The 25,225-nt window shown below is 36.0% G+C and overlaps 2 protein-coding genes across 3 annotated transcripts in view; both read right to left on the minus strand.

Moving 5' to 3' along the window:
• Positions 1-12,834, minus strand: part of capn5b (calpain 5b) — a 29,639-nt gene extending 16,805 nt beyond the window's left edge. The window contains exons 1-2 of the mRNA XM_026196209.1: positions 12,722-12,834; positions 7,544-7,716 (exon numbers count right to left, since the gene is read on the minus strand). Of these exons, the coding sequence (XP_026051994.1) occupies positions 7,544-7,708 (165 nt within the window). The 5' untranslated portion in view covers positions 7,709-7,716; positions 12,722-12,834. The remainder of the gene's footprint in view (positions 1-7,543; positions 7,717-12,721) is intronic.
• A 719-nt stretch (positions 12,835-13,553) lies between these two features.
• cul5b (cullin 5b) lies at positions 13,554-21,664 on the minus strand. 2 transcript variants are annotated; one of them, XM_026197088.1, is made up of 19 exons: positions 21,627-21,664; positions 20,923-21,032; positions 20,626-20,725; positions 20,319-20,495; positions 20,010-20,151; positions 19,781-19,926; positions 18,535-18,615; positions 18,309-18,402; positions 17,833-17,963; positions 17,604-17,711; positions 16,894-16,958; positions 16,637-16,769; positions 16,362-16,493; positions 16,155-16,278; positions 15,893-16,068; positions 15,425-15,586; positions 15,158-15,276; positions 14,409-14,532; positions 13,554-13,954 (listed from the first exon to the last, which is right to left on the minus strand). In XM_026197088.1, exons 1-19 carry the CDS (start codon positions 21,648-21,650, stop codon positions 13,760-13,762), a joined length of 2,343 nt encoding a protein of 780 aa, XP_026052873.1. In that variant the 5' UTR covers positions 21,651-21,664; the 3' UTR covers positions 13,554-13,759. The 2 variants fall into 2 exon arrangements, with proteins under 2 accessions (XP_026052873.1, XP_026052872.1); XM_026197087.1 differs by having other exon boundaries at positions 18,264-18,402.
• Between the last annotated feature and the right edge of the window lie 3,561 nt (positions 21,665-25,225).

Below are 25,225 nucleotides of genomic sequence, written 5' to 3' on the forward strand. Positions count from 1 at the left end.
TCTTTTAAGAAAGACTGCAGCAAGCATGGCCAAAAACTAAGTAGTTTGTTCTAAAACATATAGGTACATTTAGCTTTATTCTCATTAATGAAAGGACGAGTAAAACACAAAAAGTACTTGAAAAACTGTTGGAGACAGAAGCATTGCACAGGCTCTTTGATTAATTTAATAATAGTTATGAATCTAGATGAAGCAGTACAGTTCTGAAAGCGGTTATAAATCAAATGACTCTGCTTTGCTCTGACAGCATCTAGCACACCTCTACACCGACCTCATCACAACCACTGGGACACAGAGCCCAGAGATTTTGCATGACCTAAACATAAAGGTCTATTTAAACAGCTGACATACACTGGGCATAGTGACAGAAGCTGAGGGGAATGTAGCTACTCACAGTCTTTAGCTCATTTTGCCTCTGTGTTGACAATCTCTCAGAGGAGTCACCACAAATGAGCCCTGGAAAAAGACTAAATGCTTTAATAAGCACCTAACAAACCCATAATGCCTTGTAAAAGCTTAGCGGTGATTCTTACGATGACAACTCGTGGCTGGAAAAAAATAACATAACTTCTCATGCTTTACTATACTAAAATATATATCACTGGGAGTAATAATAAAGTGTATTTCTTAAGAATCATTTGTCCATGAAGCAGAATACACTAGTAGCATCTGTATGGTTTTTTGATTCACTAAAATTAATTAGTTCATAAGACTCACTGGTCACACTTTATTTTAAGGGCCAGTTCTCACTTGTTAAAAAAAAAACATTAACCATGACTTTTACCCCTATAAACGCTTAATTGGCTGCTTATTAATATTAAGGTTGTTATTAAGTTCAGGTATTCGGTAGGATTAGGGATTTAGATTATGTGCTTTATAAGTGTTAATAACAGCCAATAATGTGCTAATAATAGGTATGCTAAGAAGCAATTAGTTAAAAGTGAGAACTGGTCCCTCTACTAAAGTGTTAACGAATCATTTGTTCGTATATCACTGTATAGTACTGTATAGTTTTGATTCACCTCAATGAACAAGTTCATGAGAATCATTTGTTTGTAAATCAGTCTACACCTTTTGCACTGTATGGTTCTGATTTACTAAAAAGAACCAGTTCATAAGAATCATTTGTCCATGCTCAGGCTACACCAATTCCGCTGTATGGTTTTGATTCACTAAAATGAAAAAGTTCATAAGAATCATTTGTTTGTATATCGGTCTACACCTATTGTGCTCTATGGTTCTGATTTACTAAAAAGAACATTTGTCCATGATCAGACTAGACTGGTTGCACTGTATAGTTTTGATTCACTAAAATGAACTAGTTCATGAGAATCATTTGTTTGTAAATCAGACTACACCAATTGTGCTGTATGGATCTGATTTACAAAAAGAACCAGTTCATAAGAATCATTTGTTCATGATCAGACTACACTTGTTGCACTGTATGGTTTTGATTCACTTAAATGTTCATCAGATTCATTTGGTCATGAATCGGACTACACTGGTTCCACTGTTGATAAGATTGGTTTGACTACACAAGTAATGCTGTATGCTTAATAGAAAGACTTGTTTTCTTGTCATTATTTTGCAGTATACACTTTTTTTTCTTGCATGCAATTCAGAAACCTGAAAATTTATTTTGGTCTCAGATTTAAAGAATCAAAATTAAGAATGTACATGAAATCTACATTTTAATCCAGGCATTACTGCTAGTCTAATTTCACTTATTTTGAGAATTTGTAAGTTGTTAAAAAGTCTTTTTTTCATGGTCATGTCTTATCTCATCTAAGGTACAAATTGAGCCAGGATCCCCTCGGAAACCATAGGAGCATGACACCCCTGGGACGGCTAGTCTCTGGAGGTATACAATCCATGTTCTCACAGTCCAAATGTACTCTCTCTTACAACACTCATTTGTCTTTCACATTGTGCTCTCCGGAATCATTTCCACGGCTCAGCAGGCGAGGACTCTCCTCACTATCCGGCACACATCCAGCCCTGCACTCACATTTCATTCTTTCAGCACTGGGCTTCTCTCACCCCTTCAACAACTCACACAAACCACTAGAGATGAGATATTTCATCATGCCCCCACACGGTGTGTGAGAACAGAGTGCAATGATGTCAAATTCACGAGGTGAAACACACAGCATACGGTAAACACACTTCTCTATGCCAGAGCCATGAAACCCAGACGGAGACACTGCAACTCTGTTTTTGTTTGTGATCTGCACATAAAGCTTGATACAATCACAGTGCATGACTGATTTTCCATCAGACCCTTTGATATCACCACTCTGTGATTCATTACACAGTGTTATTCAGTCAAAGTTTGACTCAAACAGAGAGGAATACAAATGTGGTTCGGTGTGGTGAGTTGGATGAAGGCGCCGTCGTCCCTCTAAGAGCAATGCCAGGTCATTTTGGGTTTCATTGATCGGATTAAATATCAAATCCACGGTAACTTGATTCATTGCTGCCTTCTCATTTCTGACAGTTCTTTAGGATTCTGATTTCTGATTAACACGTGAGCAGCCACGAATCTAGCAAATCTATTTAAAAAGCACTTCAAAAGCGCTCTGACTTCACATTAATCATTGAAACACTTGTCTGAACAGATGTCATGTGTGTGTACAGTTGAGCGATTGAAAAATAAAAAAAGAAAGAGACATGAACAAAAAGCATGAGCACAAATATATACAGCTGCAAATGAGCGGCTTTGCTCTCTACTATTTTCTAAGGCAACAAGCAAACTAAAATAAACCTCATAAAACAAAGATATGACATATTTAGTCTATTTACATACAAATACAAAACAAACAGCTGTTCATTCTGACATTAGCATGTTGCTAAGTTAACGCCACCACAGGCTTTAAAAAAGCCATAAAAATACATGAAATAAACAAATACTGGATAAAATAAATGACACATTTAAGTTAGACTGATATATCATGCTTACCGTTTTTTTTTTTTTTAGCTAAATCCTGAATTTGTTTCCCCCAACAGTGTATGAAGCCTTTAAATTCTTCCCACATAGGCAGCTCATAGACTACTTCCAATCAGACTATACTATAAAGAACCTTAATAGGCTCCTCTTGTCTCAGGGGCTGAAAAAAACACCACCGTTTGTCTCCAGCGTGCAATACATCAACCTTTATTTGAAAAGCATTTTGTCTCTGAGGTTTTGGCGATTACTTTCACAGCTAGAAAGACTGAAAGTGGACATAATATCTTAACATCCTTCACAGGTCCATTGTCTACCCTGTTCACTCATGGAACAAAGGACGCTGAGACAAAAACGATGACAGAGAGAAAAAATATATTGTTTGTGTGTGAATGCTCTCTTCAGTGGAGAATTTTCAGTGCTATGTCTGTGGGTTGGTGGCTATTGTGTGTGTGTGTGGGTGAGTGTGTGAGTGTTAAGAGGATGGGCGAGCTGACTGATTAGAGAGCAAGGTCATTGTGTTATAGCTCACCACTCCAGCCACCTCTGCGAACACACACACACACACACACTTTTTAATCACAGCCCAAAATGGCATCCAAGGGGGCAACCCTCTCCTGGGGCTAGAAGATTTCATGTGTGTGCGTTTCTTGCACATTATCTCATGTATAGAGGGTTCACAGACTAATATGAGTCTATTTTGGCCAGCTTTGACAGATAAGACAGATCAGACCACCAGACCAATCACAGAATCATTGAACACAAACTCAGCTCAGTCCAGACACCAGTCTGGATAAATGACCGTCTATCACACATTCCACCAGCTTCGACACATAAAACACAGTTTTTCTTCTCTTTGGAGAGCAGAGGTGGCAAGAAATGGAAGGAAGTGGGTGGGAGTGAGGGATGGTAAATGGTTAAAAAGGCACGACCAAGGACCCAAGAGGGGAAAAGACAGAGAAATATGAAGCAGCTGTGGTGAACTGCATTAAAGCTCATAATGGCATTCACTCAGTCAGAGTGATTTGTGGCAATGTCTTCATTCCCGTCAAACATGGATGGAGTCAGGAGCATTTCATTTTTACAGTTCAGGGACAACAAGCAACATGTCAATGTGCCAAATCATTAGGATCCTCCTTGATATTGAAGTCAGCAATGAATCAAAATGGGCCCCATTTACTTTCTTAATACATGTTCCTGCTGATTCATCAGTGCATGTTTTTCCAAAGAAAAATAATGGAATTTTTTTGTAATCTTTTATCAAAATATAACGACCCCCGCTGTGGAACCAATTTATTACACATAGGCCATGCAGAGTATTAGTTTAGTCAAATAGCTATGAAGTGTTTTTATCGTTTAGGTCAGTATATTTTTTTAGATACTCTTATTAATCAAAAGTGATAGCAAATACATTACAGAAGATTTTTATTTAAAAAAATGCTGCTCTTTTGAACATACCTCAAAGAATCCTGAAAAAATGTATCATGGTTCCCACATTAATATCAGGCAACACAAATGTTTTGAACATTGATAATAAGAAATGTTTCTTGAACTGCAAATCAACATACTGTATTAAAACTGGAGTAATGTCTGCTGGATATTCAGCTTTGTATTAAAGGAATACATTACATTTAATTAAAATTGAAAACAGTTTTTTTTATTGCGATATTTCACAATATCACGTATTTTACTGCATGTGGTAAAATAAGTATTCTTTCAAAAATATTACACAATTTTACTGAACCCAAACTTTTGAATGGTAGTATATTGTATGCATTAATTGGTAAGACTTTGATATATTTACCAATTCTCACTATTAACTTATTGCTTATTAGCATGCCTATTATTAATATATTGGCTGTTTATTTGTACTTATAAAGCATACATTCTGCATGACTATTTTCCATGTATTTAATCATTAAATTTAATCTTTATTCATATCCAATACCTAAACTTATCAACTACCTTATTAATTATGAATACGCAGCAAATTAGGAGTTTATTGAGGCAAAAGTCATAGTTAATGGTTTGTGAATAGTGAGAATTGGACCTTAAAATAAAGTGTGACCCAGCAATTTGACGTTTGCTAACATTAATTTATTAAAGGTGACAGTATTAAATAGCATACAAACTCTGAAAAACGGTACATCACATTACACTGCAAAATTATTTTTTACTTAGTATGTTTGTCTTGTTTTGCATTACAAAATATCTCAACATTCTTAAATCAAGATACATTTTCTTTAAAAGCAAAATGTCTTAAGACATTAAGACCTGTTCACTGAAAAAAATATTATAATAATTTTGTTACTTTTTATATCAAACTAAGAAAAACATCTGCCAAAAAGGCAAAATAAATAAATAAATAAATAAATAAATCTTGTTTTCCGTTTGACTTTAAGATGATTTTTCTTACCCCACTTGCAGATATTTTTCTTGTTTTAAGCAAAAAACCTTACAAAATTTCTATGAACTTTACAGAGAACAATACTTAATATCTTAAGTCATTTTGCTTTTCAAGAAAATTTATACTGATTCAATAGTGTTTAGATATTTGTACAAGAAAATAAGTCAAGAATACTAAGGAAGAAAATCTTGTTCTGCAGTGTTTCATGTTGACGTTAAAATCCAGAGGAGAATAATGAATTAAAAAAATCATAGACAGTAAGTTCAGTTACACGTAGCTAGACAACCAGAGTTTGACTAAACTATTAATAAACTAAGCCAATCAGATAAAAACAAGCTCATACAATCTTAAAAGTCCAAAATATTCTTCACAATCCCATTAAGCAATCTAAAAAAAAGCATGAATTCAGATAGAAGAGACAGTCTGAGCATAATTATTCGGTCTCTATAGTCTTAATTATCCCTACAACACAATGAATGTGTATTAGCACTGTCTGCACTTGATCCCTATATTCCCATATTCCCCGTGCTGCTCCTGTGAGCATTAAGAAGGTGGAGATTTTAGCTTTGCAGTGTTGAACTGCAGTACAGACAGAACCAATTGTAGTGTCCGCCTCAATTATAACCTGAATTAATGACGACAGGAGCTGCTGTGGGTGCAATTCAGACGACCCGGACGGGAACACTTCACTGGGGTGTTTGAACGAGTGTGTGCGAATGAGATTCTGGGTCGGGCATCATTCCAGGAGTGAGTGACTGAGAGAAAGGCATAATTGACTTGGACAGGCTTGACACTTAATATGCCCCTGGGCGAGACGGACACAGAGGGGGGAAGTATCACACAGCATCCCTGGGATTCCAATTGTTACAGATAGATTTAAGGAAGATGCAATGTATCATTAACTCAGAAAAGAGCAATGATGCGCAGGAAACCATCATGGTGCTTCAAGAAACCTGTTGATGTCCCCTCAGCTAATGAGGTCTTACAAATCTAACATGTCCTTGTGAAATAACATTGGCATTATATGGTCAAAAAAGTATGCGGACAACCCTGTCCAATGACTTTTAGAAAAACAAAGTCAGAAACCAAACAAAAACGATAATTTGGTTTTGGAATTTCTGTGTGGTGTCATCCGGTGATGGATGACAGACCTCCGTTACGGATGAATGCTTCAGACTGACCTTTCCTTCTGCCTTGGCTTGACAGTAACAATAATCATTGATCAGACTGATGATGAATTACCAACTGTATGTTACTGATCAACATATACATATTGACTGATGATAAGCAGTATCCTATTTATAGTACATCTGTGCCATTTTAAAATTTGCTGAGCATCTAGACTATAAGACAAAGACTACGGCTTATATTTGTTTATGCATGGTCGTTTAGAAGTAATTATGGTCACACTTTATTTTAAGGTCCAATTCTCGCTATTAACAAACCATTAACTATGAAATTAACTATTAACTTTTTTTTGTCTTACATACAGTATACTACAAGTCAGCCGTTTGGGGTTGGAAGATTGTTAAATGTTTTTGAATCCAGTATTTTATGTAGACCAAGGTTGCATTTATTTGATCAAAATATAGTAAAAACAGAAATATTATAAAATATTTTAAACAGTTTTCTATTTTATAAAATGCTATTTATTCCTGTGATATCAAAGCTGAATTTTCCTCATCATCACTCCTGTCTTCAATGTCACATGATCCTTCAGAAATCATTTGGATATGCTGATTTTGCTGCTCAAAAATAATTTACTGTCATGTTAAAAACTAATATTTTTGTAAACTGTATTACACTTTTTTTTTTTGCATTTATTTGAAACCTTTTTCAGCATTATGTCTTTACTGTCACTTTTGTTCAGTTTAATGCATTCTTGATGGAGACAAAATAAAATATTCTAAACATTAACATCATGGTTTTCTGTAAAGCTGCTGTGAAACAAAATGTATTGTGAAAAGCGTTTACAAACACAACTGATTTAACTTGAAATGTAAATGGATAAACATCAAAAGAAACTGAACATATTATTTAAGGTTCTGTTTTGACAAAGGCAAAATCTTTCCAACCTGGAATCTGTTTAAGAACCTCCTGGGAACCACAAGCCATGCAGGCCACCTGCATATCCCATTCTCTATGCCATCTGCTAAATGAAGAACTGTGAGACTTTAGTTCTGAGCACTGACCCCAGGTCTTTTCCAGTGCACACGGCCGATCCTGTTACCCAGGTAGAAGAGGGAGTCATCCACGGCCGGGAACAGGGGGTCCTCGAACAGACGTCCACTCAGTAGACACTGCCTCTTGAGGGTGGAGTACTGCTGCCCCTCATAGGCCTTCACAGAGGAGAACATCTTTCAGCCTACATAGGGACAACACCAGAGAGAGAGAGAGAGAGAGAGAGAGAGAGAGAGAGAGAGAGATTTGGCAATGTGAAACAGATGCAGTGCAGACACAGTACACTGTCAGCTCAGGTAAAGATCTCATCAGCTTATTCAACAGGAATATTTGTGTGTGTGTGTGTGTGTGTGTGTTTGTGTGCATGTTTTTGTGACATATCAAGACACAAGTTTTTATAATGACATGGATATGACACAGGTATTACAAGCAGAGGGTGACTTATGAGGACATAACCCATGTCCCCGTTTTTCAAAAGGCTTATAAACCATACAGAATGAGTTTTTTTGAGAAAGTAAAAAGGTGCACACTTTCCCGTGAGGGTTAGGTAATCATGTAATCCATAAAAAGTAACTGTAATCTGCTTACGAGCATTGTAAAATGTAATGTACTCTTATCAATATTAATATTATTAATATTTTAATAATATATATAATATTTTCTCATGTTTTTGTTTGTTACGTATTATTATTCAATTTCTCACTAAATCAGTATATAAGAATGATTTCTAAAGGATCATGTGACACTGAAGACTAAAGGAATGGCTATGATTTGCCATCACAGGAAAAAAATACATTTATATTATATTAAAACAAATTATTTTCACAATATTATAGTTTTTACTGCATTTTTTTTTTTTTTTATCAAACTGCAGCTTTAGTGAATACATGATTAAAAAAACAAATATCTGGGAACTTTTTGGACATATAACCTAATGGCAAATAAAATAAATCTCTAGCTGGTCACTTTGCATATTGCTCAGATGTTGTTTTTCCTTTCTAAGTGGGCATTTCCAGGTCAGAGTAAGCTGCAAAGTGGACCAAACTAAGTCAAAAGTGTGCAGCTGGCCAGACTCCATGAGACAGAGAGTCTAAAACCGTAATTAGAATAGACAAACAAAAGATATACGATTGCAGTACAACTGCTTTCTTTTAGATATGGAAAGGAACCAGTCCGTCTAGTACTGATAATCTACAACACACATTTACTCTGCTTGGCAAGAAGTGTACCTGTAGAACAACCATGTCACTGTGGCTCGGCGCTGCAGGGGCACTTTGCTTCCAATCCAGGTTGAACCGTAATGTATCATTACAGGGTTGTATTAGAGACTGCTCAGAGTCTGCCTACTGGGATGAGTGTGTCAGTTAAGCACCCCTTTTCCATTGACTGGGGAATACCTTTTTTTTGATCGAATGAGTCTATAAGAGCTATTCAAGAGTTTGAAAGTAGTTCAGATGAGCGAAACTTGAGAACATCTTACCAAGAGACGCCACTCCCAACACGCCATATCTGCCCAGATCTACAGAAAAGGATCTTTTCTGTCCATTTCTCCGCACATTTTTCCGATGTGTTGTCTGAAATGCATGGGCAGCCTGTCAATCACAGCTCTCTCAGAGGCTAGTTTCGGGAGCTGAGCAAGCCGAGCTGCGGTGAATTATTCATCTCCACTCCCAGAGCTTCAGGAAGATTAATTATGTCTTCAGCTTTCTGTCCATTCTCTCTGCACTAATGACAGAAAACTTTAGCATATGTCATTCTACGGCCAGCTCTGCAGAGAACATGTTAAGACTGGAGTCTTACACAATAACAGCTTCATCATTATAGGATCAACCAATATCAAGTTATTAAATGTGGGATGAAGCTTCTTTCTCATCTTATTGGCGATTCTAATAACAATAATAACAATATTATGCATGCATGTTGTTAAAATATTCTGGATTGGATATAAGTAATGTAAGCTTGAAAGGTTGTAAGCTTTTACCAACAGTGTTGTTACTGTTAACCAAAACTTGCTTACTAAAAAAAGTTACATACTACAATAGTATATAAATAATAATAATAATAATTTACAAAACCTGATTACCTCAAAAAAGTATTTTTTTTAAAAAAAAATTTTTTTAAGAAAAGCTAAATTCTATGTTATTGTGAGAAACTTACATATAAATGTGAACTGGGACAAATTGTGGAGGATTTAAACGCATAAATGTGAAATGTATAATTCATTATATAACAGTATTTATATTATTTGCTGTTAAAACATTTGAGCTGTAAAGCTGTTTAAATGATCATTTTTGCAGGTGTTTTAATTACAAATCAAGACTATAGTGAGGAATTTAAAGTTCACTATTTGCCCTCATTCACTCTCATTGGAAGTATACCTCATTTTTAAACCAGGTTTTTGTTTGCTTTACCCCAAGAAAAGCAGAAATCAATTTTTGTGGTAATCAACATCGCTGCACAAATGCATTAAATTTAGCTTAACTTGTATGGAACCTGTAATTTCCCCTGCTTTATTACATCTCACTTTTTAAAACAGAGAGAATGTGTTTGTACACGACTATGGACTGGTTTGGTACTGGAAACGCGTTTAAGTTGATTGTGCAGTACACTTGATTGGAGCACCTGGGGAAATGAAAACACTGCAGATGGACAGCCAGCATGGCAGATGGTGCCTGGCCTCAACTCGTGACTGATTCGTGACATCAGTGAGACCACCGCACAGGCAAACGGTCTCTCCTCTACCTCCTGATGGGAGGAAGCAGGTAGGAAGTGCTGAGGCTTGCAAGTGGAATTCACATCTCAGGAAACCAAAGAGTAGAACAGAGGGATCGAAGCAGCAAGAATATTATTTGATTACCATATGCATCTGTTCATAAGGCTTTATGAATGTGCAATGCCTAATGACAGATGTAATGTGCAAGTTGACAGACAGATAGAGTTCTTTTGAATCTCTCTCACACCCAACTTATATACTGCTAGCTCATGAAAGTTTGACAAGCGCATTAGTGGGTTGATGTGGTTTATAGTCTCAGCACTATTAAGCATTTCGCCTAGTTCCTAAAGAAAATGCACTGTATGAATCCCACGGATTGATAAATCCCACATACATGTATAGAAACTCGTGCTGTGTTAGTAGAAGGAGTGCTAGAGAGGAAGCAGGCAGAGAGACAGTGCACCAAAGAGCTTGATGAAAACCTCCTCCCCTTTCTGACAATCACCATTTCAGGGTATCCCAGCTGCGTCACTGCAGCCACCTCATGAATACATGTAGTAAGTCATCGCAAAAACCTTACGGTATGCCTAGAATTACCAGTCACACTCTATGAATTACAACGAACACTCAAAACATCCATCACTATTTCAAAATATGCTAAATTTAAAATGTACTGCAGTCAGTTTTGGATGGGTTACTGCTGAAATTCAGTCTACAGATCGCATGACTACCGTGGTTATCAATAACATAATATTTTACATTACACTTCAGGTAATGTAATCTCAACACTTTCTTTTCTTTAGTCTTACAAAGAATAATCTTCATTGAACCATCTCATCATCAACCTATTGTTATATCACTTATTGCAAGTTTTGATAAAAAAAAATTTATTACTAATTTTGTGCTAATTAACACCCATTTCAATAAACAATTGTGGACTAGCTTGATTAGTAAACTGATAATGTTTACTGTTCGTGCTAAAAGATGGTGGCTGGATTCTAGCTAGTCTTAGATGATACCCATTCGATGGTAAACAAACTTGGACCACTAACAAATCAGCTACTAGTTAGTCATCACATTTATGGTGGTCAAGCTGGTTTATGAAACATGGTGGCTGGTCATCCAGATAATAAGCTATGAATAGAACTGGTTAGATTAGTGAAGTCCTTTAGCCCCGATGGAGAATCAAGAGACATGGTAGCTGGTTTCCATCAAGTCTAAGATTGTAATTAGCTGGTAAGCCATCTAACTAATTGAATTCAAATGTTCATTAGCTGGTAAACACACCAGCTAGCAACTGGTCACACCAATTTAAGATGGTCAAGTTGGCTTTTAGAACATGCTGACTGGTTAACAAGCTAAAGGCCGTCTTAGACAAGCTATAACAGAACTAGTGAACTAGTTAGAGTAGTAAATTAGACAAGTTGACTGGAAAATCCATCTTAAGATGATAGCTGGTTTCTAGCCAGTCAGAGTTGGTCATTAGCTGGTAAACCAACTTAGAAATAAATAAACCACCTACCAGTTGTCCATACCAGTTTAAGACACACAGTCAATGTCTAGTCAATCAGCTATTTACCAGATTGGACAAATTTAGACAATCTAGAACAGACTTAATGAACTCGACGGAGTAGTAAAATCAAGTCAACTAGCCTGTAAAATCAATCTTTAGATGGTAGCTGGTTTCCAGCCTGATTTTCATTCTGGTAAAACAACTTGGATTAGCAACAAACCAGCTACAAATTGATCAGTTTAAGGTGGTCAAGCTGTCTTTAGAATACGGTGTCTGGTCAACCATCATCTAGACTAGCTAGGCACCACAGGTAGCATGTTCTGAAACACTGGTACCGACTTGATTTTATAATGTGTTATTAACTAATGCATGCATAATTCTTGAAACGCATAAATTGCTTTACACAGCGATATACCGGGTCTCCCTTCCGATGAATTATTTAACAATTATCAAAAACATGTCATCAGATGATTGTTGCGTTCTAGGTTAACGTTAGTAAGGTTCCCGTAAAGCACCGAGGGACTGTCCACTCCTGTCAGCCTGGTGGTCAAACTTATTTTAATAAGAAACGCGAAACATGGGGACAACTAATTAGCGTCATACAACGGAAAGTGATTTCCTTTCGTGTTCAAGAACAATTGGGCTCTACTTGTACTTTGCCCAAATGCACAGCAGAGATGCAGTAGGCTTCCAGTCCCCACACTAGCTTTAAATACATGACCATTTATGCTACGAATCTACATCTAATACAATCGGAATATTATTTTATCGCCTCTGCACGAGTCCCGTCAAGTGGCAAGCTTTACCTCTCGCGCTTAAAACGCAAGGCGAGCAACATAAATCAGCGCGCTCATCTCGTTTGTTCGGATAATAACAGACTCGCATGTAAAATTCGATCAGATGACACACAGCGCTTGTTTAACAGACCCGCACGGCCTCGCTGCCTGAGAAATAATCTAATACCTGAGCACAACTCCAGTCCCACGGTAGCGTCTTTCTCTTTCCGTTCCTCCCGGGATCCAGCGACGTTCTTGCGGTCCCGTGCAACTGAGGCTCTTCTCCGAGCTCCGGATCACTCTCACGCGTGTCTGGGAGGGGCCTACGAGCGGAGGGGTTCTCCTAGTCTGAGCATGTGCGGCGGGGTAGAAACCAATGTATACCCATGCACACACGCTGACAGTAACACTGTGATTGTAACAATAAATAATGATGCATTCTGTCGTTTTTGTCAGATTGAGTGCAATATTCAAGAGCATTAGCGTGTGACCCAATATAATACTATTCTCCCAATATTAGTCAGAAGCAAGTGGGCATCGCATCAGCACCATGGACAGCGGCAGTGTGCATTGCTCACTTGCCACTAGGGAGACAAACAGGGACACGCTAAGCAGAGACTGTGAGCTGATGGGTAAAACAACTGAGGAGGAAAAACCGCCTGAGGCCTGTAGTTCTGTGCAATAACATACAATGCTGTGAATCATGAGGATAATTTGATGTTAAAAACACCACTGGCCTGAACTTTAAGTTTTCTTAAGGCAATATAAGGCATGTGTTGTTTGCATGTGTGTCATTGGATGTTTAGAGCTAGGTTAATTTGATAAGCCAGCAGTGAACTCAAAATGAACACAGCTGGGTGGCTTTTTAAGCCTTTTTTTTTTTTAGGACATAAAGCAATGTTTTCACCTGGTGCAAAGTATTAAATTGACGTTGAAGGGGGTGAAACATAATAAGAAGATTGCACAAGACACATATAAATTAGCCACACAGATTCTGCTCACTTTACTCTTCTATTTCTTCCAAAGTTTGTTTTATTAATTTCATAGATTTGTGAAGTAAGGCAGGGATTTGTCAGCAATTTCTCAACGTGATGTGCCTTGAGATAAATCTAGTCAATCACCCAGCAGACCAGGCTGGGCAATGGGCTGCAATCAGATATGGAATCCTCCAAAGGAGGACTAGTGTCTAACACAAAACGTCCCAGAGTGCACTGGGCGTGGTCGGCTACGCCATGTAGATAAATGTGTTAATGTCCGTCTCGTCCCGTTTGATGTATTTGTGTTCTATTAGCCACTCAATCTGCTCTTTGATCATCTTTTTCTGGGGCAGAAACATGTTCTTAAGGATCTCCACCAGCTCCGTCTGAAGCTGGGCGTTGCTGATCCTCTTCCTCATCTTCATGATCTGAATGATAGCTTCCTGTACAGAGTGAGGAAGAAGAGCTTGGTGACAACTGATGTTTACATCAGAGTATCAGGGAAATGTTTGGTCTGAAATGTTTCTCATAGTTTTGATATAAGGGTTTATGATTAAATGTTTGAATTTAGTTTAGTAGACAAATGTTAACTGTATTTAAAATGCCTGCATATGAATATGTTTAAAAAACTAACAATTTCACATAAAAAAATAATAATGGATAAGTTGGACCAGATGGTGAAGGAAAAGCAGCCAACAGGTGCCCATCTTACATGGGATCTCCTTCAACACTGTTTGAAACGCATCCCAGCATGCACCTCATAAAATCACTACTAATTCAAACTTTGAATTAATTTATAGTTTAATTACCTGAGCATTGATCAAAAATGGGGATATATTTTTAAATACACAAACACATATTTCAATCATTAAGACCATGTGAATGTGATTTCATTACCTGTGTGCGTAATATCCTAAGTTGCACTATGCCCTCATTTTCCTCTTCACGCATTCTCTCTGTGGTGAGTTGTAATCGACCAATCAAATTGATCTTCCCTCTTTTTTGGACCTTTGAGTTTTTTCTGTGCAGAAGAGATTTTTAACTGAACTGTGGTTAGTTGAAACATGCAATAATTCCTAATATAATCTAATAGTCCAGCAATGTATCTTCTTGGATATGTATTATGATACTTACTTATAGATAATTGTGATTACCTACTCAAATGTTTGGGTTTTAATAAGATTTTTTTTTTTTAAAGAAACTTAAAGTTATTTTAAACAAAGATGCATTCAATTGATCTAAATGACATAAATTTCCAAAAACATTAGGAATGCCATAAAAAGAAATGTTTCTTAAGCACACAATCAGCATAATGGAACGATTTCTGATCATCACGTCACACTAATGGATATAAAAAATTCAGCGTTGCCACCACATGATAATTAAATGTAATAAATTACATTTTAAAATACACTGAAGTAGAAAAAGTAATATTAAACTGTAAAAATATTTAACATTTACTATATTTTTAACAAATGTAAATATCCTTGGTGAGTAATGTAAAAATCATTCCAACCCCTAAAGATCAGTAGTGCATGGAAAGTGATGAAAATATGTGCATGACTTATGATATATGTTAACAAGTTTTCTTTAAATTCTTCATCATTCTTCATCAAATGCAGCTAGTGTTTAATGATTGTGCTTACATTAAAGAAAACTCTTGATTGATGTAAAATACAGTGCCTTCTGCAAAGCCTTTAGGAGAGCCCACCACAGGTTCATACGACAACACTTGACGCTTTAGTTTGGGGAAAGCTACAAGAGACTATACGTTTAAAACAAAAAACAAACAAAAACAAAGGATTTAGTAAAGTCGATGTCACATGAGATCCTTTCATTCGCATTCCACATGATCATGTCCTTCCTATTTAAACACAGTTGTGGAAATGTTAACAAAATAAAGACACTATTACCCAGAGAGTCCGGCGCAGCTCAGCGTCTGGAAGCTCTGTGGCCAGTTTCAGATTCTCAAAGCTGATCCTCTCTCTGGGCCTTTGGTTCCAGGCAAACAGCACAGCTAACTGGAATGTCGTGACTTCTAAATCATACTGCCCAACTTCATTCTTGAATGTGATCTAGCGACAGAAGAGATGAAACCAATCTTGATCTGTTCCCTCCCTTGACACAACAAACCCCGATAAAATGCCAAAGTCAAGGCAGAATCTCCAGTGTAGCAGAAACAATACTGACATTTAAGTTTGCATCAACACAATTCACAGTAGTAGAGCTTGCAAGCATCAAAAGTTCAGTGCTTTTTACTGGTGACAGTACAAAGCACACAAATTAGTCTCAATGGGAAGAGGCTGCTTTTGGGTGTCCCCTATTTTCCAAGGAAGTAGAGCGAGCATGCTGTTATACAAAGGACTGAAGCTGCTACTCACAATGCCATTGGACATCAAATGGTGCCAGTGTAATTTTCTGCCACTGTGATTTTTCTTGTAAAACTCCTCAACCTCAGGAATGAGATCTTCTAGTTCGGTGGGCAGGGATACAAACACTTTCTCTGAACTCCGAGACCAAGCTCCTGCATTCAAGATCTTTATATTGACTGAGTCAGCTGTAGTGTCGAGACATAAATAATAATTAGTTCAAAGTTACAATAGAATAGTTCAGAAGCATCCGTTCATAAGTGGTATATCTGACCTGGTAATGCAAGTTTGTTGTGTTTGTGCATTTCTTTAAAGGACTGATTTAAATCTTCTGATACTTTGATGTCCTGGAACATTCTGGCGAGCTTGTTCACATAATCGGCTGGCATCCCAACCTCCTGTACACAAACACAAAAGTCACTTAAAGAGATTGACTAAAAAGTCTTTCATCCATCATAAGCGTGCTTTCAAGCCCTCTTACCCTGAGCCACTCCACCATGTTCTCTTCAATCTCACTGTCTGCAGAAATGTCAAGAATTAGCCTGCGGGTCAAGTGCGCTTTGTGGTACCTCATGAAGACGTCTTTGTTCTGAACATACTTTAGAACCAAGAGCTGTAATCAGTACATAAAAAGAGACAATTAAAACACTGCATCTGATCTGACAACTGCAAACAGAGGTGTGAGAAACATTTGTGAGAACACTGCCACAATAAAAAAAAAAAACTAATTACTGGTTACTCCACCCACTCACTCACCACTTCCTTCAGCTTGGCCTCTATTTCCTCTGAGGTGAGTTTCTTGCTCAGTGGGGTCTTTCTAAGGAGCATATCGCAGTAGTTGGCCAGCAGCTCTGGACATTTTGACTCTGGTTGTGTTTTCAGACCCACACTGCAAACAAAGAAGAAATAATGCAACCCAAACCATCTGTGGCTATATTTAAAATATATTCTTAGAACAAAAAGATACAAAACTATTTTTTAGAAGATAAATATGTATATATTAAGACCCATACCCTTTCTGTTTTAGAGGGAGCTCTAGTTTAAATATTGTAGCGTCATTCACTACTGCTTTGTATGCCTGCGTAAACACAAATAAAATGAAAAAAAAATGAAATAAAAAGACTGGACAAATGGAAACCACTTTTCCACTTTAACGGTACATTATTTTTAAAAAAGTTTGGGTGCATTTACAGTATATTGCCTATACTGTAATACTATAAAATATTATTCAAATAAATAACTTATCTATTTTAACATGTTTTGAAATGTAATTGATTCCTGTGATGGTAAAGCCTAATTTTCAGCAGCCATTACTCCAGTTTCACATGATCCTTCAGAAATGATGGTGCTCAATAAACATTTGTTAACGTCAGTGTTGAAAACAGTTCATATATCTTAAGGATTTTTTAAAAGAAATTTAAAAAGAACATTATTTATTTAAAACTGAAATCTTTTGTAACATTATAACTGCACTGCAATTAAAACTGTAAGTTTTAATCAATTTAATGCATCCATTTTTAATTAAAAAACTACTTTTAAAAAATATTAAAAAAACTTACTGCCCTAACCTTTTGAACAGTAATGTACATTATATTTATATAGTTTATATGATTAGACTGCAATAATATTTTATACAATAAATATAATCAAATTTATAAATATATATATTTTTTCTTTTACAGTGAATGGTTTGGACTTAAGGATAAAATCTTTTGAGACTTACTTTATCCCTGGCTGTTAGGAAACGTGGATCATCTTGGAATGCTTCCTTGACTAATTTACTAAAGCGGTTAAACAATGTTAGGAGCTGCTCAACATATTTTTCAGAGTCCTGCGAAATTAAAACAAATGTCAGTAACATATCATATATTATCTAGATCGTTCAAAAACTGGACGCATATATCCATGATGCATCTGTCTTATAACAAAAAGCAGCTACCGTCTCAACTCACTGTGGTAATGGTTTCCGCTGAGGCCACCATATCAGCCAGACCTGCGCTCAAGATATGATCCTCCAGGTTTTTCAGCATAGGCTCAATACCACTGGGCACTTTGTCCATCAGCGAGAACATGAGGTGCAGCTCTGCAGTAACACACCAATGGCAGAACAATCACATTTAAGTAACATAAAAAATGCTGTTATCATGATCCTATATAAGAAGCTCTAAAGCAAAAAGACCAAATGAGTTAAACTACTGTAGGCATTACTGATGCAAACATTTGGCATTTCCTTCCCTTTACATACAATAGTTGTAAACTGTTGCATTTGTTTAAGCTGAAATGGGTTGGTGGACTCAGTGGTCGGCACATAAGCACACAGATGGTGGGATTGGTGGGGAGGTTTTTGGCAAGATATAGATGGGAACCGTATCCTATTGCCAACCTGAACTCGCTGAGCCTTTGGTGCCTGAGCTCCTGCCGTACTCACTCTCTGTCTCATTCCGCTTGATCATTCCCGGACACTCAGCCAGGATTGTTTCTTTAAATGACGTCACCAGCGCATTCACACAACACTCCATTAGCTTGAAGAACGCAAAAGACACAAACCGAGCACCCAATGTTATTAAGTGAGAAAGACAAATGCAAACTACACACTGAGCATTATTTAATAATGCGGCACCACAGGGTCTTGTTTCGGAGCAGGGAACACTCACTGCCTGGACGGAGTTACATTCACGTCTGGTTTCCAGATATCGAAGTGCTCGCTTCTCCTCTTCTCTTAACTTGCCATCTGCCTGTCAATCAAAAGTGCCACCTGGGATGAACAACTCTCAAATACTGTGACACTTCAAGATATGTGCTGAGATTTACCATTCATACACAAAAGCTTGTTAGAAATCTGAAGCTATTCCATACCATTTTTGATTCTACAGGAAAGAACTGTCACAAGATTATACGCAAAAAACTTATTTTCAGTGCTGTCAAACGGTTAATTGCAATTAATCGCATCCAAAATAAGCATTTTTGTTCACATAATATATGTGTGTGTGTGCTGTCACTGTATATATATATATATATATATATATATATATATAAATTCACAAACGGATACATATATTTCAGAAAAATACTGTTCAAACATTAAATATATTTATATATAAATATAAATTATATAAATATAAATATATACATGTAAATACGTGTAAATACTTTCAAAATATATACTATGTGTATTTTTACATGCATAATAAATATATTTAGTACACACACATACATTATGTAAATAAAAATGTTTATTTTGAATGCGATTAATCGTTTGACAGCACTACTAATTTTATAACTGAAAGGAATTAACTGAATGTGATTATACTAGGGATGCACGATATTGGATTTTGGCCGATATCGATATGCCGATATTTTCTAAATAATTTTGGCCGATGCCGATACCGATATCGATATATATACAAATATATACTGATATATTTAAACTTTAATTTTACTGAAGAGAAATCCATGTATGTCTTCTGTACTGATTCTACCATAAATTTATTATTTTACAAATGTAGACAGACATTCACATCTGAAAAACAGGTCAATTATTTCACTTGGAGAATATCGGTTTTGCTCATCGGCAGAAATATTCATATCGGCCGATACCGATAATGGTCATTTTAAGCTTTTATCGGCCGATACCGATGTTGTGCCGATATTATCGTGCATCCCTAGATTATACAATAATAAATTAATAACAATAATATTGTTTCTAAGACAGAATTGCACTTTCATTGTAATACAACTGCACTATTAAATAAAAAAATATATATAACAAGTTAATTCATAAATAATTATTATATTCAAATTATTACTTGACAGCTGTAACACTACAGTAGTAATGACTTGCACTAGTGTCACCAATATTTTTCTAGTTTAGGCAATACAGCAGTTTGAAAACAAACTCACATATTTCATATAATTCTGAACGCCGTTCTGTTGCAGATAGGAAGGTGCTTGTGTCTTGTAGAACCTCTCAGTGGAATCTTGATATGCCTTCTCAAAATTCTCTCTATAGATCTGGAGCTTGTCATCAGCGTTGGAACACAAGTTCACTGTAAGACAGAGGACAGGAGCGTCCATCAGGAGAGGTCCATCTGGACAGAACCCGAGTGGCTTAGTTTTATGAGAGCTTTACCATATGACTCTCGCACTCCAATGACAAGCTGCGAGTCGAACGCTTCTCCTAATCTCTCAGCATGGACCAGTTTCATGGCACTGTCCTGGAGCCGGTTCTTTATATTACAGAATATAGACTCGTTCCACGTGTCCAGCATAAGCTTAAGCAAAATAAATAAATAAAATAAAACAACAAATGATTAGGATAAATGTGTATACTGATGATGTTATGCATCAGTTGTTACAGTAATATTTGCATTTAAATGATAAGGCAGTATAATATAAATTGATGTGAAGTATACGGTCAAAATGCAGAAAGAGAATCCACCTTTCTAACAATACTGTCTTCAACATTGGACTTCTTATTGCTTCCCTGGTTGCCCAGCAGAGTGATTTCCAACTTGCAGAAGGGCTTAGGTAGAATATCACACTGTGTGAAGAACTTCCTCCACTCCACAATGTAAGCTTTAAGCAAAGCAGTGTCATCCTGATGACTGAGTACTCTCTGAAGTAGATCGGAAAGAGTAAGAATAGAAACAATATGCATTGAAAAATTTGGGATTACTGGAATAAGACAGAAAAAAATTTACTTACTTCATATTATTGTATGTGCAAAATCGGTATACAGTACGTACTGCCTGTGCTTGCTTGATGAAATCTAGGATGTCTTCTTTAAGTGCCAGGTGAATCTTTGCCGGGCCTTTGTCATCCCATAAACACACCGCATGAACGTCTCTGCAAATCAAACATACTATTAAGAGACAGTCTTAAATCTGACTGTATTCGTTGTGTAATGTTTAAGTAATCTAAACTATGGTTTAAAACTTCTTGTTAGTCATGACTGATGTTATTGACCATCAGACCCAAACAGTGCCATCCGTTTAATAAAAAAATAAAAAAATAATAACTATCTCACATCGATGACAACTTACGAGAACAAATCGAACCACTGCTGCTTAGTAACTGACTCCTGACGTAATAACTTCAAAACAATGGGCCGCATCAAATCCCATTTGTCTTCAAACTGCAGGGAACCTTTATTCTGAGAAAGGAGAACAAGAACAATAAACATTTCTTTAAAATTATTATAGGCTTTATGCATTTATAAAAAAAGAAATAAGAGAGGAGAATTTTGATTATTTCACTTCCTGTCAAGTATTCAAACAAAACAGTAACAGAAGGTTAACTTCAATTTAACACATGTAGATATAGAGTATTAAAGCTGTGTGGTCAGAAACGAGAGGCAGCAGGTGAGTTTCAGGCTTGACATAAATATACACAGGCTGAATAAATGTAGCATTTAAATAATCTGCAATGTTGCAACTTTGTTGAGGAAAACTAAATACGCATGTATTTATATTTTCTATTCATTTATATGCAGCCTTGTGATAGATAGCAGTAAGTTTTGTGAGAAAAGGCATCCTTAAATACGTTATCATCCCTAAACATTATAATAATAGTACAAAACCCCTAACGTTACATACAATCAGCAATTCAAACAATGTGGTTTTGAGTCACCATGTCATGTTTAGCGATGCAATTAATAGAGGACAGAGACAGGGTCATGGCATCGCTGTCATAACATAACGGAAGACGCAAACGATGCAAAATATTCTCACATTCAGGGACCTCCTACCTTCAATAAATTAGACGTCGCCATGTTTCTTCTGTCCCCGTGCAGTATCGCGATGTTTGAGGATGTTTGGTTGCTAGGGAATATTGAGACGGACTGCATCAGCAGCACTGGTAGTGCTGTTTATTCATACGTGTATTTATATTTTATTAAAAGAAAGATGGAATAAAAGAAAGAATGATAATACACAATTTAAATGAAAGGAACAGTCAATTAATGCATCTGCATAGATTTCTAACGTTATTCTGCGCATACTAAATTAATTTTTGATTGATGTAGGATGGCAGGTTTGCTTTTATAATCACGTTATTAGGTACTGCCAGTGTGATACATATTTAATAAATAATGCACATTCACATTTAATCTAGCAGTGGCATACGAAATGTCCTGTCGTTGAGAGTTTAGTTCTCACACAGATAGATTATATTAAGGAGTACGTTAACATGAATCATAACTACTGTGTGGATAGTGATAATCAGTTCCCTGTCCAAGGACACGACAGGATCTTTCCCAAAACAAACAATCCGAAGGCCGAGAGCAACTGAAGCTGCAGAATACTCGTCTCGATATCTCAGTTCTCATTAATCATCGCTAGAAATAAGTTTGACGGCTGTTAAATATGGGAATTTCAAAACTATTATTCTTTATAATGAATTAAATTTCGCATCGATGTAATTGTAAGTGATACTGTTCAGTGAACAAAACTTCGGTGTAGTCGTAAATAGCATGCGTCTCTGCCGTTGGTCACAATATAATAAAGAGGACGTACATTTAAGCACCCATTGGATGTTTGTGTAAATGACTGCGGCCAAGCCAGACGCGTCTTGAAGCTACACGGTCAAGCCAGAGCCACTCTTTTTTAGCTACGCGTCCAATCGCGCTTTTACGGTAAGGGTATGGAAAGCCTTTTTAACATTTAATCTATAAGCTGTACTAGTATCTTTTTTTCGTGTACTTATTTTTTAGATAATAGTATCTTTTCCATTAAGTACTACTTATTCATTAGGTACTGTTCATTAACTACTAGTGTTCATTCTTTAGGTACTAGTTTCTTTTGTAAAGTTACTAGTACTTATTCCAATAGTGACTAGTATTTAATTAAACTATTAGTGTTAACAAAAAATAGAACTAGTACTTATTTTTTAGTTACTAGTAACTTTTTAGACCAGAGATATCCTGATCTTAATAGATACTAGTACTTTTTAAATTTGCATTTCTGCCCAGTATGGTAATTGTATGTTGAATATTAATGAGCCAGCAACATATAGGAGAGAGATTCAATTCAATTCAATTCAAGTTTATTTGTATAGCGCTTTTTACAATACAAATCGTTACAAAGCAACTTTACAGAAAATTATGTTTCTACAATATTTAGTAGTAGCTAGTAGTTTGTGCACATTTGACAGGATTTGAGAAAAAATAAAAATAATAATACAAGACGTAGTCAGCTAGACGATGAACTATCAATATTATTAATTAAGTTATTATGTGATGCAGTCACACATGTAGCAATAATTGTTAGTTCTGTTTGTTGATTCAGGGTTAGCATCATCTGAGGTCCTCTGAGGGTCAGCATCATCTCTTCTCAGGTGTTCTGGATCCAGACTGGAGCTTGTGTAAATCCTAGTTATTTAGAGATTAAAAAGGAAACATAAAAAAGGAGATGGATGTACTTTTTTTAGAAAACCAAATAGAAAAGAAACACTTATTTGTACACAGGCACATAGAAACCGTATTTTTGTCAGGTTTTTAACTGTAATTTCATAACTATAGTAGTCTAATGTGTTGGTCTTTGAGTGACCTCTGCTGGCTGGATGGAGATATGACACCAATTGTATTAGCTGTTATTTTCCTATTTTTCCTCCAGTAAAAACAATAAATATCACACACGAGCTGTATGTTAACTTTATTATTATTTATTTTCATATACAGTCATGCCCAAAAATATGGACACCCTTGTTAAACATGATCAAAGAAGGCTGTGAAAATTAATCTCCATTGCTAATCCTTTTGATCCTTTATTTTAAAAATTCACAAAAATCTAACCTTTCATTGGATAATAAGACTGGAGGGAAATATTATTATGAAATAAATGTTTTTTCTCTAATACACATTGGCCACAATTAAGAACACCCCTAGAAATTCTTATGAGTAAAATAACTCTAAAGTATATTCCCAATCATGTTTACAATTTTGAGCACTCCAGCATTATTATAAACATTATCCAGCCACTGCTTCCTGTTTCACAGAAATATAAAGAGGAAAGCCCAAATGCCCTTAATCATCCATCACAATGAGAAAAACCTAAAAATATATTTCTGATGTGCAGCAAAAGATAATTGAGCTTCACAAATTAGAAAGTGACTTTAACAAATGAGCTACTAGAGCAGTGAAAATTCCCAACCAAGCTTATGCTATAGCCCTTCCAGTCCTCTGACCTGAACGCTACAGAAAATGAGAGGAGTGAACTGAAGAAGAGAAGCACCAACATGGAGCTGGGAATCTAAAGGGTCTGGAGTGCTTCTGGATGAAGGAATGGTCTCTGATCTCTTGTGAGGTGTTCTCTAACCTCAATAGACATTATAGCAGAAAAGGTAGAGCTGTTTAATGGAGGTTTAAAAAAGAATTAAATAAAAAGGTGTCATTAATTGTGGCCAATGTGTATTAGAGAAAAACATTTATTTCATAACAATATTTCCCCCATTTAAAATTCTTATTATTCATTGAAAGGTTAGAATTATTTGCATTTTTAAATAACAAAATAAGGAACATTACTTTTGTAATAACACTATTTCACTATAATATACAAAACTGAGAAATGTATATAAGAATAAATATTATAATAAATATAAATGCGAAAAAAATGCACACTTCTTTACCCCGGAGAAGAGCGTAAGGAATTGCATATTTTTACCTCAACGTTCTTAATTATTTTAGCTATTTTTACTCAAATTAGGGTTTTGCAAGCAATAATGATTACTCAATGAATTTATTTTTAATTCACACTCATTGCTGGAGGGCGCCCTTGCACAGAAACTCCACAAGTGTGACTCACTGATGAAATTCCAGGAAATTCAGCTTTCGCTGTAGATGTAGCTGAATAACATTCAGATAGACGTTTTACTGATGAAACTTGATAAAAATAAACAATGACTGTGACAATATATGCTTTTATCTCTGCTCTTCAAACCATGGGCCGTATTTTTATGAGAATAAAGTTTAAAACGCAATCCTAATGCAAATTTATACTGCGTGTTGTATTACCATGTGGACTCTGATTGGACGGTGGAGAGGCACTCATGTTTATGTAATGATGTGTTTAAATGAAGATATCTCCAAATGCATTCTTACTAGTTCTTAATGAGGTTGAAGATATCTCCAAATGAACAGGGACTCTGAGTTATTCTGTTTTTTATATCATCTTTTAATTTCTGACTAGTAATAATTGCAACAGTATCAAGTATCTATTTAAATATTACTAGTAAGTATTCATTAGATACTAGTACTTATTTTTTAGATACTGGTACTTGTTTAATAGATACTAGTAGTTATTCTTTAGGTACTAGTTCTTATTCTTTAGATACTAGTGCCTTTTTTAATCA

This window comes from Carassius auratus, chromosome 21 (assembly GCF_003368295.1).
Source record: "Carassius auratus strain Wakin chromosome 21, ASM336829v1, whole genome shotgun sequence".
In the NCBI taxonomy this organism is placed as follows: Eukaryota; Metazoa; Chordata; class Actinopteri; order Cypriniformes; family Cyprinidae; genus Carassius; species Carassius auratus.